We start from the raw sequence: 18,892 nt of genomic DNA, 5'->3' as shown, positions 1-18,892 counted from the left end.
ATACATCTAATCTATAATTGTATACTATTTAATAAATAAAACAACCTTCTTTCCAAAAGTTATGGAGGAATTATCTAAAATACCATTAATGATTAAATTACAATATTAGTCATTTATCCAACATATCTTCATTAACCTTTTACATCAATTATCTTTACATTGATTATCTACACCACTCGAAGCCACCTCCACCACCAATAGTCTCCCCCCCCCCCCCCCACTACCACGTTGGTGCCGCCACAACCACTGTGGCATTGCGCGGGTTACGTGCTAGTAATATATACAGGAGCATACGGGTCATAAACCAATCGTGAATAAGTCAAATCAAGAAAATGACACAAGATGTGCATATTCCTAAGCTTAAATAACAAAAGATGTGTGGCCTCCTTAATCCGGTCCAATGCTAGCCTCCAAATCATCCTTTTATACCCCCTTACAATACAAACTAAGTATCTATTTTAAGACATTTAAGCAATTTTTTCAATATCCTCATATTGCCCTTGATTCACCCATTACCTTTAATTCTATATCGCTAACTACAATAAGACAAACACCCTACCAAGATCTAACACACGGTCAATTTCTTCTCTCCTTCCTATTTACACACACGTATATCAATTCCTCTCCCAAATTTTTGTATTATTATCACCGTTTAACCGTCGTGCGCCAACCATCGTGGTTCATAGCATTCACTTGGTTACCTGAAAAGTATACTATGACAAATCAATACATGGTTGATGAGTTCTTAGTTTTGAACAACAAGAATCATTTGTGTCGATTCATTAGACATTGTACAATACGATGGAGCTATAAGAACACTTATAATAAGATTTTATAAATAGGCAAATGATTCACAACATCGATGCTCACATCTTAATCAACATCACACAACAACAAGTATAATGTGTGCGTTTTATCTTTGTCTTTCAATTTATAATGTTGTACAAGTAACTATCTTAAACTAAAGCACACTGACGAGCAAAGCACCCGGTCAATGCAGTATAGTCTAGTGATAAGCTACATGATCGTTCGCAGGGACGCGTTGTGTTACCTAATCTAGTAATACGTGTAATTCTAGTTTGTTTTGGGAGTTTGTCACGGACTCCTATAAACTATTACCTAACAATAACTACCCGGTACTACCGGCGCAGGCCGTGTCAGAAGACACAACGTAAATCAAGCTAGGAAAGGAAAAACAAATAACAGTAATAAAATTAATATACTTGTTTGGCAATTCCAATCTCATGGTACAACCAAATACTATCCTATTGGTTTGTTAGACTGTTGGAAACTTCATCGCGACTCAGATTCTCGTTAGATTCACATTGCTTAATTAATAGTGCTGTCGCTAGATTCACGCTACCTTATAAACAAATTCTCGTTAGATTCATTGTTTAAGCATTAATGACCTAAAGTTTGTGTTACTAATTCATCTTTTAATTACCCAGTTCTTAAGCCATGGCTAGATATAATTCTCTTCGGTGACCACAATGCTCGTTTCCAAGCTTCATGTTCAATTCATCCTAGTTACTATGGTTCTGGATCCCTCGGTTACAAGTGAACCATTTTTTACTTCTAGTTATAGACCGACTAGTTGTTTTTTGTCCTAGCATATTAGTCATAGTGTATGATCATTGACAACCATCAGAATTAAACTAATATGTTCAAATATAAAACCATTAGCAATATGAATTACTAATTAACATGGATCTACGATAAACAGTAAAACACATTCCAACAGAATCTAAACAAATACAGTAAAACAATAAGTGTCTACATGATCACATTAATCCAAAGAAGTATTCAGCCTACTAGCCTAGCATTATTAAAGGAATAACAAAGTCTGTAAACATGAAAGACATTGTTTGATAATATAAGTAAATAAAAGATAAAAGATCTAGACCAAGAATGAAGATCGGAAGGTGTTAGAAGCTCCAAAACCTCTTTGGAATCTGCAAAGTCGATCTAGGGTTGTTGCTGGGCGGCTAGGGCTGCTGAATCGGCTCTCCTTTAGGGTTTTCAGAGTTAGTTCGGCTTAAATAGAGGTGAAAGTCGGTTGCTGAACTGGGCCGACCAGCGGCGCTGGTGGGCTTACCAGCGGCGTTGGTACTGGGCTTGATTGGGTTAGCGGCGCTGGTGCTTGATGGCCAGCGGTGCTGGTGACTCCTGCTGCAATTTTCGCATCTTCGTTCGGCTCCCGAATCACTTTCTTGTGAATTCCTTCACTTTTCCAATAGAAAGTTTTCAATTACATTGGAATTCAACTTTTTGACAAAAAAAACCCTTCATGTGCAAAGTTAGAAACCTCTGTTCTAACCTTCATCGATCGGCAGTAAAATAAATCCTTGTTCACCGGCCACCGCTGTCATTATGTCAAGCACCTCCACCTCCACCGGCTGCTACTATGAATTCCGACCGTTAATCACTAGAATCCATAGATCGTCGTAACCGTGTAAACAAATAGTAACCACTGCCGGATATTAACCACCGTAACTATAGATCTCACTTGAAAAAAATGGAGGAATGGAATTAGGTTTTTGTTATGTGTGTGAAATAAAATGATATATTACTTCATCTTTTTGACTGAAGTTGTTTATTATTAGTATTAATTTATCAATTTTTTTCATTTGGTACATAGAAATCAAAAGAGTTGTTTAAGTAGTAAAATCGAAGAGAAAGGGACGATCGGGAATTGGAGGTAACGAGGGTTGGTTGGGAAAAGATTAGGATGTACTATGTCATATCAGTAATCAATATACATATCTATTTCCCTATTATTATTATTACTATTATTGTTATTATTATTATTATTATTATTATAAGAAACTCAACAAAGGTTAAATTTGGAATTTAACATAGTTTGCATTTTAATCTTTCAGATATTAAAAATTTTAAAACTTTCAGATTCTGTCAACAAAACACAATAAAGATTTTAAAACCTTCATATTTCAAATCCTTTAAAATTTAATTCCTTTCATAGATTCCAATTTCATAAAAAAACATTATGTGAATCAAACGACATCTATGCGTTATGAACATTTATGAAATATGTGAGGCATTCCTTCATGACATATTGATAACGGGTTCTTCCATTACATATTCGGGCCGCTTCCGTATCAATTCTAAATCAATGACATAATACACAATTACATATTTTAGAAAAACGATTTATATAAATGTCAACCTGTAACTAATTTTCTGTATATTTTCAGAAATACAACTCCACATTTTTAGCAAATGATTTGGCCCCAAAGATGATTGTTTATTTAAAAATGCCAAACATCTAATAATAAAGGTCAGGAACATTTGTGAATTATGTATTCCTCCACGAGATATTGATAACGAGTTTTTGAGGATTTTCTGATTTATAAGACAAACAAACGAACGAAACAATAAAAGTAAAACAAATAGATAAGAGTCTAATACTTGATTCGTAAAAGAAACGAGCCACCAAAATCAAATAATACATACACCCCAACCCACCACTATAATCAATAAAAGACGAGCCACCACCATTAAAGATAAAGCAATCGAAAATTTAAAATCTCACAATTAAAGTAAAATAATATACTTGCGATGTGAATAGATCTAATCATTATAGTAGATCCATTCTCACCTACGATTACATGTCTTGTTACTTCATGTTGTCAATTAAAGTTTATAGCTTGTACGTGGATTTCTATAAATTGTTTTTGTTAATCATAATATCAATTCTGCTTTTGTACATATTAATTCTTATATGGATATAAGAGATATTTGATTTTATAACATTTTTTTCTTGTTTCACATTTTCATAAAAGTATACACAACAATGTTGCGTTCATTACATGCTGTTATTTGTTAATATGCCTTAGATTAAGATAGATTTAAAAAATAATAATCTAATCCATTCACTAACAAACTGAAAACCATGACATAATTAGTTCCACAAGATACAACACAATAATCTAATCCATTCACACATACAAAGCTCACAAGATAACCAACAAGTTATATAAACCAAAATTATTAAAAACAACACACAAACTTGTTTAACTTTAACATCGAAATGCTCTTTCATTTCTTCATTAAAAAAAATTAAAAAAATAATCACTAGAAACCTAACTTCACACCTAACAATTAGCTGAAAATCCGATCAAAATCCATTTAATAAAAACCAATATCAAACCTTTCAAAATCAAACACAAAAACACACCAATCTTCCATCACACACACCACTTCCCCCAATCCGCGTCAAAACCAAATCATCTAATCTCAACCGTCCATTTAGTCCAAATCAACGTTTCCTATCTAAGCGGTTCCTTTTTCAAACTCAATCCGTGATATCCTCTTTCCACCAATCACGTCTCACCTTGTTTTTATATAAATACCCCCATTTTCACATTTTGTATTCCACAAGCTTATTTTCTCTCAAATCACATACAATAAACACACACAAAATATATACTATTTACACACAGTAATCACACATAGAGATGGCAGCGTCTACCAAAACAGCAGTTACGAAGAAAGCTCCCGCCGTAAAGAAACCTAAATCTCATCCTACTTATGCTGAGGTCATTTCTAATTAGTTTTTTTTCTTCAAATTATTATTATTATTTGTAAACCTATAGATATGAAATTATGTATGTATATAATTCGATTGACTGATATTTTTGAAATTGAATCTGCAGATGGTGAAAGATGCAATTGTATCATTGAAGGAAAGGACTGGATCTAGCCAGTACGCAATCGCCAAACACATCGAAGATAACCAGAAGGACCTACCTGCAAATTTCAAAAAGATGTTGCTAGTTCAGTTGAAGAAGCTTGTTGCTGCCGGAAAATTGACTAAGGTGAAAAACTCCTTCAAGCTAGCCTCCGCCGTCGAGAAGCCGAAGAAGGCGGTTGCTGAGAAGAAGAAGACGGTTACTACTAAGAAACCTGCTCCTGCTGCGGCTAAGAAAGCTCCGGTTGCGAAGAAGGCGGTGGCGAAAACTCCGGTGAAAGGAAAGAAGGTTGTGAAGAAGGCTGCTCCGGTTAAGGCGGCGGCGAAAAAGCCGAAAAGTATCAAGTCTCCGGTGAAGAAAGTTGCTGCTAAGAAGAAGGTCACTGCTGCTAAGAAATGAGATTGTTTGGCTAATTAGAGTTGTTTTTAAGGGGTAATTTGTGTAAATCTGGGGGTGTGGTTAGGGTTAGGGTTTGTTTGGCTAATAGAATTAGTGTTTAGAAAAAGTGGTGGTTATGGTTTTAATCGAATGGTTTGAGTTTTGTTTTTAATATCCTGTTAATTGTGGTTCAGTAAAAAGTAATTTAACCGACGGTTATATATACTGCTTTTGTGTTTATTATCTCTTTCATTTTAATAACCACAAATATTACTAATTCCATGCCGTTGCTAGGGTTTGAAAATTGACTCTACTTGATTTTACAATTATGATGAATGTTGTAGAGAAACAGGAAAGTTTACATGCCAAATGAAAAAGACGGATTATTACTTAAAAACTTTTTTACATAAATTGTATTCATGATAAACTAAAACCCCAATTTCTTCCTCTCCTCCAGCTTCGAGGTCAAGTTTTCTTCCATCATACCTCGTCCGTTTGTCTTTGTTGTCTGCCACCATGCTACGAGTTCATCCTGTACGACAATTAATTGTAATCACATCGAACAATTTGACCAAATGGGTAATGTATAAAGATAAATTGCAAGGTAACTTGTATCAATGGATTGCTTAACTTCTCCATTGCAGAAGTTCTGTTTATATAACATGAATCAGAGGATAGACAGACAGATTGTACACCCATTGTGATACTCTATGTTCTAATCTACATTTTGAACTTTAGAAATTACATAAGTTGCAACAAAGTAATAACTTTACCTCAAGAAAATCACAGTTAGAGATGTATCGGCTTTCAACTAGGCATTGGACCCCTCCAACACTGACCCGGATTGGCTTCTTAGTCCCTTTTGACGGGTTTTCATCTGTGTGATCCCACAAAAATCATCATTAATTACTTCAGAATTAACAACTGTAAGGATTTTAAACCATAAAGGTGAAAATTCTATGCAGTATGCAGATAAATATAATTTGACTTTTAAGGTCAACCTTTCAACTTTTGAAATACCAAAATGATTTAGAAAGAAAACCCTAAACCATCAATATTATATCAAAATTACTGATCATAGTTGAAGGCTGCAATTATCAATTTCTCCAACAACATAACAAATGTGTATCATTTGGGAAGTTAAAATGAGTACTTTGACTGTGAAAGGTAAAACTCTATCTATGGAAGGCATGCTAACACACGAGCTGAGAATGATGCCAACATGAAAACATTCGGCTAATCTTGAATTCGTTTGGATAGCTCGATGATTCAAGCTCAAAATTGGGTCAACAAAGATTTAAGATTGACTCACTAGCTCAACAGCTGGAATTGAGGGTTCACTAAAGTTTGACACAAACAAGCTTGAGTCAAATTTGAGCTTGAAAATGTGGATAAAAACAAGACTCTATAGCAGTTTACACACACACACACACACACATGGTTCCGACAGATTCAAGTCTCTGTATATGCTGATGCCTGACTTAAGATATGCTCCAAGCCTGGGTTTTTCAAGATCAACTTAAAAGAGGTAGAGCTTGAATACTGGTATGAATAACCCAATATAAGCTTGACTACTGGACAACCGTACATAGTAACAAGCAATATAGAGGAAGGAAAGTAAAAAATCATACCTATAATGCAAGCAACATAGTACCCTGCTTCCCCTACTTTCTCTTCCCATTTTGAAAGCCTCAACCGTAGAAAATATCCGTCTAAGTTTGCGATTGGTAAACGGGAATTCATCCATCTGATATTTACAGGTACATGATATATATCAACATTTTTTTGTCGGGTAACAGATCCCCTAAAACTAGAAAATAAGCAGTAAATGGAAAGTGAGAAATCTAACTTGAGAATATCTGTTCGAGATAATCTAAGCCTTCGAATGGTATCAAACATCCCTTTTGGTATTCTGAGGATCTTATCTTCTTTCAACAACTTGTTATTTTCAGAACTTTGAGAAATTTGTTTTGGAACTTCATTTAATCTTGATACCTTCTTCTTGAAGAAAACATTAGTATTCTCATCTGTCTGTAAACAATCACGTAACTCGTGACCCATTTTGCCACAGACAGCACAAGTTATATTAGAGTGAGTTGTGATAGGCCTGGCGTCTTTGACAACATCTGTATCGTACACAGAAGTTAATACTACAGGTTTCATGAACTGTTTGGAGCCAACAGAAGCATCATGGGTGGCTTTCAGCTCTAAGCTGTTATTTGAAGTTAAGGCAGTGGAAGCCGGTTTTGGAGAAAGGCGAGTTATCCACAAGTTTCTAAAGGTTTTTTGGTTCAAGTGATCATCTACAGGTGTTTTTCCAAACAAGATGATTTCTTTGGAAGCCTTGCTATTATTCTCTATCTGTGTTTTTGGTTCAAGTCCTTTAGCATCTTGTGAATTAGCAGACTTAAAAACTGTTTGGAATCCTAATCTTTTGTTCTCAATGTTCGACGTTTTATCATGGTCAACAGTTGGATGACCCTCTTCTTCTTGATACGGTCTTATACCTTTAACCATGTTTGAAATCCAGTTCATAAAAGAACTATCTTGTTTGACCACCGGATATTGTTGACTGCTTTGCTTGAGTCTTTTACTTCCAATAATCAACGGTTGTTCGAACCTCAATCTCTTGCTCCCTTTTGACATTAAATTAGCACTGTTGCAACTTTCCATACTCCCTTCTTCATCTCTTGATAAATCTTCAACACATCTTCTGCTATTCTCCGAGAGAACATCTTTAACAATCACATCATTTTCAGCAGTTCCTTCAATCTTCTCAGTAGGGGCACTATAGCTGCTGCCTTCTTTTTGTAAATCGGACAGTGGACATGCACTTTCTCTTACATCTTGCACTTTCAAAGGCAATCCAATGTTTTCAGGCTCAGTAGCTAATAGTGGTAAAAGATCAGCAGTTCTTCGGTTTTTGGGACCTGCAATAAAAAGAGTTTATGATTATAAGTGATCATGTGAGATTGAATATCAATTAAACACGGAACAATAAATATTATCAGGATGTGCTTCTGCTGCTTGAAATTGTAGCAATAACTTGCATTTTGTGCCAAGGGTTTGGCGACACTAACTATTTGATCCTCATATAGTTAGGTGATCATAAGCAGCAGTAGGCATATTCAGACACTAAAAACTGAATTACTACGACTAAGTAATCAGTTCCAAAGTGCACATGATTTCTTACAAAAAAGAAGTAATGGAAACATAAAAGAAAGAATAGTAGTATAGCGTTATTGTACCTCCACTTGTCCCAGCCACATTGTTGTCAACTAGAATGCTCTTAGAACCGCTCATACACACCTTTTCCTTGCCCTTATTAGAATTCTCCATTTTAAAGGAAGGGACACATTTCATTTCACCAACATTTTCGTCTGTTTATAAAAGTAAAATCTCAATATCACATAGTATTACTGGTATGACTTAACGTCGTCGAGATATAATCTCTAGAGATTGAAGCATTCATATCGACTATGAAACTTATAATAGTAAATTTAACTCAAGTAAAAATATGTACCTGCGTGACAAAGATTTGATCCCAAAAGAGGGGCAAGAGTGGATTTGACTGAATGACATACTTCTGCGGAGTGATTCTCAATCACATGTTTTTCATGGTCTTGAGTTGGTGAAACCTCCACCACAGCTGGACTTAATATACAAGGCTTCATGTCAGCAACACAACTGTTGCAGCCAGCACATTTGATGCTTAAACCTTTGTGCCTAGACCAAACTAACTCAGTTAAGGGACGTGTTTCAACGATTGTATCTATTCCTATTCTGGACCTCGAGTTTGCATTTGCACCTGCACCATTATTACTACAGGACTCGACACGTCGGATTGCAATACCAAGAGCAAGCCCTAAATCGATTTCATTGTCTTTCACATTCTCCATTAGCCTACGTTTGATAAAATAACAGATCCTGAAATTATAAACGATCCAAAAAAGGGTTACGTATATTTAGTGAAACTTAGGCAAGTACAAAATCTCTCCCTGTCAGCAGGGACTCCTCAATCCCAAAAACATTGGTTCAAACACGAAGCTACATACAGGACAATCAAATGTACAAATCTCTCCCTCAAAACACTATGTCAGAATAACATTGTTATGATCTTGAAGAAATTTTTTTCTAGCGTAAAACATTAATACAAGTATGAGTCCTTACATTGTAGTACATCTCCTCACAAAAGAAAAACTTATTATGGCAGTGCATATAAAGAAAAAAAGTCATAGCAAGTAAATCATTGGAGAAAGCAGAGTTTAAAAGTTAAAACGGGAGTATGCAGCATTTTTATTTTTGAACGCCAAGTTTGGAACCCGGTTATGTCCATGAAAATCCCCGTCTCAAGTCCGGAGAGTATTTTGCTCACACTCACTTTTGAACCCAAGACCTTAAAGTCTCAAATCCCCCCATATGCCAATCCATCTATTGATGGTTAGTATGCACCATTTTCTTTAAACGAAAAATCATACACTTGGTGACACCTTTGTCGCACATGAGGCTTGAATCCTCAACCAGTTGGCTAAACTTAAGGGCACCTTATCTATTACCTTAGAAACCGCTAGGCCAAAGGCCTATTGGTAAGTATGTATCATTTTATAACAGGCAGTTCCGAAACAAAGTTTCCAGATATCAGTGTAGCACAATGAACAAATCAATTATCCTCATGATGGAGCATGTTTCAATACTACAAAGACAAGGAACTTGCTTAAAAGGACTCGTCTGTTTTGCGCCACATTGTAACATTGAACTAAAACATCTAAGAATCTAAGAAAGTACTAACAATAAACTTAGTACATATGTGGACCATTCTTCCAACTTATCATGTTTTTTAGACTAAAGTGATAATTTTAAAATAGGAAGAAAAAAAATATACTAGTTTTCACTTGATAAAGTAATAAACACATCTTTTTCCTTTTGGAACCTTTAAGTAACGTCAACTTCTATAGTTGAGATCCAGCTGAATAAGTCAACTTTTTTTAAGTCAGCTTGTTTATAATTCCACCAAACTTAAAATATTACTAACGTTAAAACAATCAAATCAACTTGAAATTCGTATTTAAATAGTTTGCTTATTGCATCACATCACGAATCATATTGGTCTTAATTCAATTGTCCACGAGTCCATCAAATGATAAACAAATCTTGGCAAAGTTGATTACTTTATTAAACTAAACTACTATTATAAAGATCACAAGAAAAAGCTTCGTATTAGTATTTATATCTATAACAAAATGAATCTTAGACAAACTTCAAATGTGTTCAAACGTCCTATTTACTATGTATTGTTGGGTTTGCGGTAAAGTGTGTTATGTTCTATGTTTACTATTCCTCTCTACTATTAATGTAGTCAGATGAGATTATAGAACATTTAAACGGTGATAATACCCATACCTGGCCGACATGTATGTTTACTAAACTCCTTGCACTCTCATGCTATTGTCTCGTTTGATCGGATTTTATTAGGGGGGTGGGGAGTGCATCGATGAGGGGAGAGATACCGTGATGAGGGGAGGTGAACACCAATCCTTGTAATAAATACCGTGATGAGGGGAAAAGAGAGGGGATAGAGGTCTCGTTGTCTATATCGTGATTTTAGTATTGAATTTAAGTGATCAGATTTCATCAAAATGGAAGTGAAAGGAGGTGAGAGGCATTCCTTATACAAGGGAAGGGAGGGGAAGGGATGGGCATTCCTTGCATGAGAGAAGGGATAGGAGGAGAGAGAATGTAAAAAGGTGGTGAGGGGAAGGGATGCACTCCCCACTCCCTTATGGACAAGTGTCTCTAGAGTCAAGACTGTCTATATCTCACCTCCACATACCCCGCATGCAGGGATTGAGTCCTGTTTTTGTTCTAGACAAACTTTAACATATACTAATTAAGTATAGATAATTGAAAATTCTTATAGCCTTAATTCTATCGCCATCAAATGATAACAAAAGATTCTTGTCAAAGATTGATCTTTACTTCATTAAACTAATAGTTAATGGACAACTTTTAATATAGATGAACTAATGAACTATAAAGATCCAAACTTTAATAGTACAAACTAAAACTCCCACGAAATTTGGACCAAATAAACTAACCAAGAAACACCCAAACCATAATTCTAAATTCAACAAAAGACGATACCCATTTGAACATAAAGAAAAATAGGATAAATCCACTTACTTTAGACCTCCAAAATTCCATGGAAACTGATCCAATTTTCTTTGAGAACACAAAATCTGTAAGTTAACTTATTTATTATAGTTATAATGGTATTTGATTGAAAAAACTAAAAATTGGAATGGTTTTTATGTTATGTTTGTGGGTGGAATTCTTTCTTTTTAAAAATACATGAAAGAAGATAGAGATATATATACTGTGTATTGCATATATTGATGATGATGAGTTGCAAGCAAAACATGCATTAGTCAGCTTTGTTTTATGTATTTTTTCAAGTCCCAATTGTACAGACAGCTGCTTTTCACAATGTGGTTGGAGATATTCCACGTGGACACTTCGTATGGAACCAATCATTTCTATCTCTATTTAGCAAACAAAAGTTCTTTTTCTGTTATTTAATCTCCTAAATATTTATATTCTAAAAACCACCGCCAAAAATGACTTACGATTTCCCAAAAAATAGGGGTGTCGGTTTCATATCGTTTGGATTGAAAATACCAATGTTTTCAGAACCATACCGAAAGGAAAACCGGTCTATTTACTGGGTATTGATCGAACGGTTGAACCGGATTAAAGAACCAAATAACATTGTAAGTCTAATAAAAAAATATTACATATAAATAATTATAATATATAAATATAAATACATCAAAACCCCAATAGGAAGTAAACTTAGGCAACGTATTGCAACTCCGACAAAGATCATCGCACCTCTCTCATGTGAGTCAACCTCGATGTGAACTAAACTCCGGTAGAGATCACCGGCAATGTGTTTCAACTCCAGCAGAGATTACCCGCAACGTGTTCCGAGCAGAGGTTATGAGTAACATGGTGCAATTCCGTTGACATCACCACAATTTAGAATCTCTTTTTAGTCCAAGTCAACCAAAAGTCAACAATCGGTTCGACTGGTTCAATGGTTCGACCACTGGTTTGAGTAAACAATCGTTTTTAAACTGGAACCGGTCCGTTATGCTAATCGATTTCCGGCCCGACCGGTCTAATCGGTCGGTCCGGTCTGATCGTGAAAACAATGGAAAATACTCGATTTCTAACTTGATATTAAATTTGGGTTGGAAACTTTAATTCGAACTCAACTCATTAACATGAAAAAAATAAGATTGATGAATTGGCTTGTCAATTTTGGGTGACGGTTCAAACAAGTTGATGAAATTGATCAGTTGATTTCATGTCAAAAATGTTATATGAATTGTGAGTTGGTGGGTTGACGAGTTGATTTTATGTCAAATAGGTTGTGGGTTGTAGGTTGAGTTATCAAGTCAAATAAGTTGCTGAATCGACCTACTAAAGAGTTATGTAAATCTAAAATATTTTCAAGTTGGCAAGCCGACCAGCTTACCTGAATGGCCAAACCTGAAAAAAATTGTGTTGACGGGTTGTGGTTTCACAACTCTACTTGGTTTTTGAAGGGTTGTTTATGGGATTGAATTGATTATTGACAACCCTACCTAAAAGGATGTCTAGTACAAACCTATAAGGTATGAAAAAATCACGACAATAATCTTATTATCATTGACTCTTTAATAGTACTAGTTTTATGAACCGTTGTTGGTCTTGGATAACAAATTGTATTTTGCAAAAAGCGAGTTATATGTATATATATATATATATACATATATACGAGATGGGTAGCCGCGCAATGCGGGGGCGGTAGCGGCAACGGGTGGTGCTAGTGGCGGTGGTGGTAACGATGTGACTATTAATCTAAAAGTAATTGACGTAAATGGTAGTGTAGTTATTTTATGGCTAAGGGATGTATCTTTTGTAAATAACTTTATTAAGAATATTATAGAGATATTAAGTAGAAATATTTACATTAACTAATAAAGGAGATAGATACTTTGGATAAATATGTGTGTAAAATATTTTAGGCCGGAGGGAATACATGTCGGGTAAGGGGCCGGGTACCCTTACCACGATCAGATACACCGCTGCAACATCTCGGGTATCAGTCGGGTAGACGGAATCGGGTAGAGGATCGGGTTAAGTAACCGATCGTTGGGTTCAAAATTGTAACGTTAAAAAGCGTGCCCCCCCCCCTCAACAGCTACATTGACCAGATTTAAAAAAAAAAAAAATTTCCCTCATTTCCTTCTTTTCCTTCTATATATATATATATATACTCTTATAAAATAGTAGTTAACCAAGCTTTTTAAAGCCCTCTTGCAATCTAAAACTATATTGAAAAAATACCACATAGGATTTTATTCTATGTGTCAACTCCATATTTTTTTCAAAAATAAACTATATATTTAGAAAAAAATGAACTTATATATATATATTAATTAATTAATAAATAAATAAATATATTGTAGAAATCTAAAATTTTCTCATTAGATAAAATAATATCTTCTCTTTAACTAAAAAATCACGTCTATACCTAATGATATTTCATTATCTTTTTTATTCAACATTACATAAAGTTCTTTTCCTTTTTTTCTTATGATGATTATATGGAAGTTTTCAAAACTATATGAATATACAAAAATAAAACAAATAAATAAAACAAATTAAGTGTAAAAAATAGATTTAATTAGTTAAAAGATAATATCGAAACTCATAAATCTTAACATTATATTAACTACACCTTGAATATATGTTCCAAATTTAAACTTTTTGTTTTAATAAACAATATCCTCTTTTAAGTATAAAAACTACCTTGGTGTATACCTTTTTCTTTGCCAATAGCCGGTAAGTACAACTAAGATGGGTTTTATGGTAAACGTACAACTAATTAATACACTTTAACAAAAACCCTTAGGGTTTCGTTTAGCAAAACCTAAAAAAAAATTGAGTCATATAAATTCAAGTAATTGTAAATCACCCGGAGTCTGAGACCTACCCCACCCTTAAACCAAATTCTACATCCTAATTTTCTTTTTCTTTCTCTTTTGGAACGACACATTATACCTCTTCTAGATTTGTCAATTAGATTAAACAAAAATTAAAACCACCATGGTGTTGATAATCCATTTCTAAAAATCGCAGCAACACCTTCAAATGAATATAACTGTTTTACTTTTTGGATGTTAAGAAGAACATTCAACACATAAGGCATAGTCAAATTATCCTCTTTGAATTATATATCCAGCCAATTGTAATTTTTCATGTGACTTTTAACTTTTTTAGAGAGAAATGTAGTGGAATTGTCACTCTACATTAAGGATCAAATTGTATGTCTTTGAGTTCTGTTGTAACAAGACGACTACATGATACATGTTCTAGATGTAGATCATTTAGTTGCAACAAAAGGCAAATTACTAGAATTACTAGAAGAAAAACATATTACTAAATTCTTAATGATAATTTAAAGTATAGCTTAATAGCTTAAGTCCTTCTATCTCTTTAAGTTCATATTTTGTCAAGCTTTTGGTTGAATCTATTTCTGTTCAACCATATGTTTATATGTTACTAAACTATTTATATAGTTCACATCACGTAATTCTAATGAAATATGTTTGCTATCGTTTCTTCATATATAAAGTGTATTATATAGTTTTTTATACAGCTCGCGCATCGCGCGGGTCAAAAACCTAGTATATATATATACACCTATATGTATATACTTCTTCTTCACCATATACAACCACCATGGAACCACCAAGAGGTAACAAACGAAACCCACTACCACCACCGAACTGGGCACCACCACCGAATCATCATCAAGCACCACCACCGAATCGGTACTATACACCACCACTACCACCATCGACTCACTACTCCCAAACACACTGATGTGACCAATTTATACCCATCGCCCACATCATTATTGGCCTATTTCTTATGTGTTTTAAGTCGTTTTCGTATGCATTTGGCGCGTTTATGGTGTTTGTTAGTGTTTACAGGCTCTAAACAGGTTACGCGTTCATCCGGTGCATTTTCGAAAGATTTATTGGCCTAGAAGTTGAGTTGAATTATCGAGAGTTAATTTAAGTGAAAAGAAGGCGGAGCTCAGGAAGTATTCGGATCGAAAGAAGTTTGTTCTACATAAGTGTTGACTGCGCCGCAGTGGAGGTTTACATAGTCCACTGCGCCACAGTCCAATCCCACAGAAAAGTTTTGATTTAACCCACTATGCCGCAGTGGGGATTTCAAGGGGAAGACTGGGCCGCAGTCACCAAGAGGAAAAAGGAAGTCGTGGATTTAGGCTGCACCGCAGTGGTGGCCTTCACAAGCCACTGCGCCGCAATCCCTGAAAGTCAAAGTCAACAACACCTCACTGCGCGCAGTGAGGGAAGGCACAACCCCACTGCGCCGCAGTGGGTGCACGGGATCTGGAAGCCTGAGACGTTTTTCTGCATCAGATTTGAAGGGGTATAAATACCAAACAAAAACCTCAACCGATTTTTTTTTTATCAAAAAATCTTTCTAGGAGCTGTTCTACAAGGGTTCTTCAATCTCCAAGCAAGTTTTTCTTAGGCGGATTCATTGAAGATTCACGAGCACCCATCTAGATCGTATCTATTTTAATTGTCTTGCAATTTCAATTTCTCAAACAATTAGTACATCATGTTTCTCTTTTATTTTAATTATTTTTTTAATTGATTATGTGTGGCTAAATGTTTAATCATCCACCTTGATGTAACAAGACGAATGATGTGATTGCTATATTTTTAACTCAAAAGAGTTTATTTAATTATCGTTGTTCCGTGATCTTGATGATTTAATTCTTTTTAATAATTAAATATGATATTGGTTGCATATATTTCTTCGTTGGTGGTACCAGTTGAATGGATGTGTGATTTTAAAACGGTTATTTGTCTATGAGTAATTATCACTAGTTCATGGTATGATAGTGAATATCATTTTAAGAAAAGAGTAATTTTGTCAACGTGATTCATAGCGGTTGGTGGTACCACGTTATTGTCACATATGTGCAATTGATAATTCGATAGTCAATAAAACTAATTGTTGGAAAAAGTTGTCTTTGCTTTGGTGGTACCGACTTGGTTAATTTAACTAGCAATTAGGTGATTCGGTAATTTGTTCATGGTTGGTGGTATCACGTGAGCACCTTAATCTTGTCACGATTATCTTTAAACTCTAAAGAATTTGGTCTTAATTAAATGCAATCACATTTGAAGTCGAGTAAAGTCAAGGTGGCTAACTTTTATTATTATTGTCGGAGGTTCTCTTTTATTTTATGCAATTTGTTTTTAAATTAAATTTGGCAAAGTAATTTCGAAGCAACACCCGTTTTACAAACCATTTCTTCAAACAACTAGTCAATCCAATTCCAGCGAACGAACACGGTCTTACCTCTTAACTATATTACAAACGATCGGGTCCACTGCCCGTGAGTGCGTAGTAGTGAGTTCTTAGGTGATTCTAGTTTAAAAATTTTAAAGCTCGATTCTGCACACACCAACAACAATACTATACACCACAACCTGCTAGTCTAGCCTATGGCTACAACATGGCTCCTCCGCCTCCCGTCGAACCACACCACTTTGAACTTGCACAATCGAGCGATTTTGGTGCTTTTGAAGATCTCTCCACTGACGACGTTGTACCTGAAACTCCAACTCCAACCGCAACTCCAACCGGTTTGTATTATACTTATACACTTTGAATATACATAATATACTTATTATATATATACACTTTGTTTTGTAGAAGTGGCCGAAGAAGAAGAAGACGATGAGGTTGAAGAATGTGATGCTCGTGGTAAGAAAAAGTTTGCCGGGAGGAAGCCGCTTGAACTATGTACGGAAGAACAAGAGGTGGCGTTGGCTCAAGCATGGATTCAAATCTCGGAGTGTAAGAAATTTTGGAACGAACAAAAGGCGAAAGGGTTTTGGAAGCGGATTCTTCAACACTATGCTACTACCTTGGGTTCGACTACACGAACCTTTCATAGCTTGACTACCAAACCATTGTTTATGTTCTATATCGTCTTTCCGTTTTGTGTATATAGATGAACCAATCTTTTCGTTTATGTTCTGTGTTTATGAATGCCAAGCAATGTTTGTGTTTACGACGACCGTTTATGCCAAGCAATGTTTCTGTTTCTGTTTATGCGAGTTATATGAACCATAGTTTTGGTATATATGCGAGTTATATATATAGTTTTGGTATATATGCGAGTTTCTGTTTCATAGCTTGACTACCAAGAGCAATGTTTCTGTTTTTGTGCTTATGTAGTTTCGTGCAAAGGGGAGTGGATGCAATGACTTGGATATTACGACGACCGCTTTGTCCGATTACTATACCAAAACGGACAAGCATTTTACGCATTTACTGGCGTGGAATGTGTTGAAAGATCATGACAAGCGGAAGCAACAAGAATGTTTCTCTAATATTGTAGGAATGGGAATCCCGACGTCTAGCGGATCTTCAAAGAGAAAGTCATCGGATTTTGAAGAAGCAAGCAATGCCAATGTCCTACCCGACATGAATGAAGACCCCTGCCCGCCCCTGTCGCCAAAAAAGATGAAAAAGAAGGAAGTTGCATAATCCTCCAGCTCGGCGACAAGTGTGGCGGGTGAACTCACGAACTACACACAAAGGAGGAGCCGGTATATGGAGATTAAAGAGGACAAAGAAGATTTTGCGAAACGTTTGATGGATACACAACTTGAAGGGGAGATGTTCAAGAACCGCCAACGTGAATGTAAGGTGTTTAAGGAACCGCATGATGACATTGACGATCCCGTTTTGTTGGAATGCAATCTGGAGGAAAAGCGCGCCCTCGGTAAAAAAAACGGGTGGTCATGTAATTTTTAATTTTTATTTGAAGTATTATGTGTTGAACTATTTATTTTTAAGTAATTGTGGTTTGTATTTTTTTTTATTTTAAATATGAATGTATGTGTTGTGTGTTTTATTTAATAAATGTTTTAGTATTTATATTTATATAGTTTAATTATATGTAATAAAAAAAATGAAAATGAAATTGGGTAGGATTGGGTATGTATTGCCAGTGATTTGGGTAAGAATTGGGTAGTGATGAGTTGAAATGTTTTGATTGGTAGATGAATTGGGTAAGATTGGGTATCAAAATTGTACTCCCTCCACCCTTAGGGATATATTGGGTAGATTTAGTGTGTGAGTTAGGAATGTGTTGAAAATAAGGGTATTTTAAAAGTAAAGAGTTGAAAAGAAGGGAAAGTAGTTTGTTTATTAATATATTATAGATATAGATACACTGGGAAAAGTGAGTGTTGGTTGTCACATACCCAACTTAGATGAAAAATCTCCCAGATACTCTTTTTAAAAATATTTATTGTATAATTAATAAATAATTAGGTCCTATAATTTTTATGGAATACAAAATCAAAATGTAAAGGGTTTTTTCACCAAAGTTTTCTCATATATACTTTATAAGGAAAAAACAAAAGGGACATAGACTCGAACACGAGCCAGAAATTTTAACACATGGTTAAACAATATATTAAAAAATTTTAAAACACAAAAAACAAAACAATATGATAACATGGACCAATCCAGCACTTCAATGTGAATTGTAATTTCCAATGTTATACGAGACAGAAAAAGTTTTGGATCAAATGAGAAATTATAAGTTAATAGTATAAATAAAATTATTTTAAAAAGCTGGTGGTTATAAAGATTAAGAATATAGAATAAAAAAAAAAAATTGGTATGAT

General features: G+C 34.9%; 2 protein-coding genes across 2 annotated transcripts; one reads left to right on the top strand and one right to left on the bottom strand.

Moving 5' to 3' along the window:
* The first annotated feature begins 4,401 nt into the window (after nucleotides 1-4,401).
* Nucleotides 4,402-5,310, top strand: LOC122601353 (histone H1-like). The gene is made up of 2 exons (XM_043774121.1): nucleotides 4,402-4,556; nucleotides 4,674-5,310. The coding sequence occupies exons 1-2, from the start codon at nucleotides 4,476-4,478 to the stop codon at nucleotides 5,106-5,108; spliced, it is 516 nt and encodes a 171-aa protein (XP_043630056.1). The 5' UTR covers nucleotides 4,402-4,475; the 3' UTR covers nucleotides 5,109-5,310.
* A 73-nt stretch (nucleotides 5,311-5,383) lies between these two features.
* On the bottom strand, nucleotides 5,384-11,463 carry LOC122601347. Its single transcript, XM_043774115.1, has 7 exons — nucleotides 11,268-11,463; nucleotides 8,611-9,014; nucleotides 8,336-8,467; nucleotides 6,937-8,017; nucleotides 6,719-6,834; nucleotides 5,861-5,964; nucleotides 5,384-5,619 (listed from the first exon to the last, which is right to left on the bottom strand). The coding sequence occupies exons 2-7, from the start codon at nucleotides 8,984-8,986 to the stop codon at nucleotides 5,515-5,517; spliced, it is 1,914 nt and encodes a 637-aa protein (XP_043630050.1). The 5' UTR covers nucleotides 8,987-9,014; nucleotides 11,268-11,463; the 3' UTR covers nucleotides 5,384-5,514.
* Between the last annotated feature and the right edge of the window lie 7,429 nt (nucleotides 11,464-18,892).

The sequence above is a fragment of the Erigeron canadensis genome, chromosome 1 (genome assembly GCF_010389155.1).
Source record: "Erigeron canadensis isolate Cc75 chromosome 1, C_canadensis_v1, whole genome shotgun sequence".
Lineage (NCBI taxonomy): Eukaryota > Viridiplantae > Streptophyta > Magnoliopsida > Asterales > Asteraceae > Erigeron > Erigeron canadensis.
Note: the sequence above shows the minus strand (reverse complement) of the source record. Positions and strands in the feature narration are given on the sequence as shown.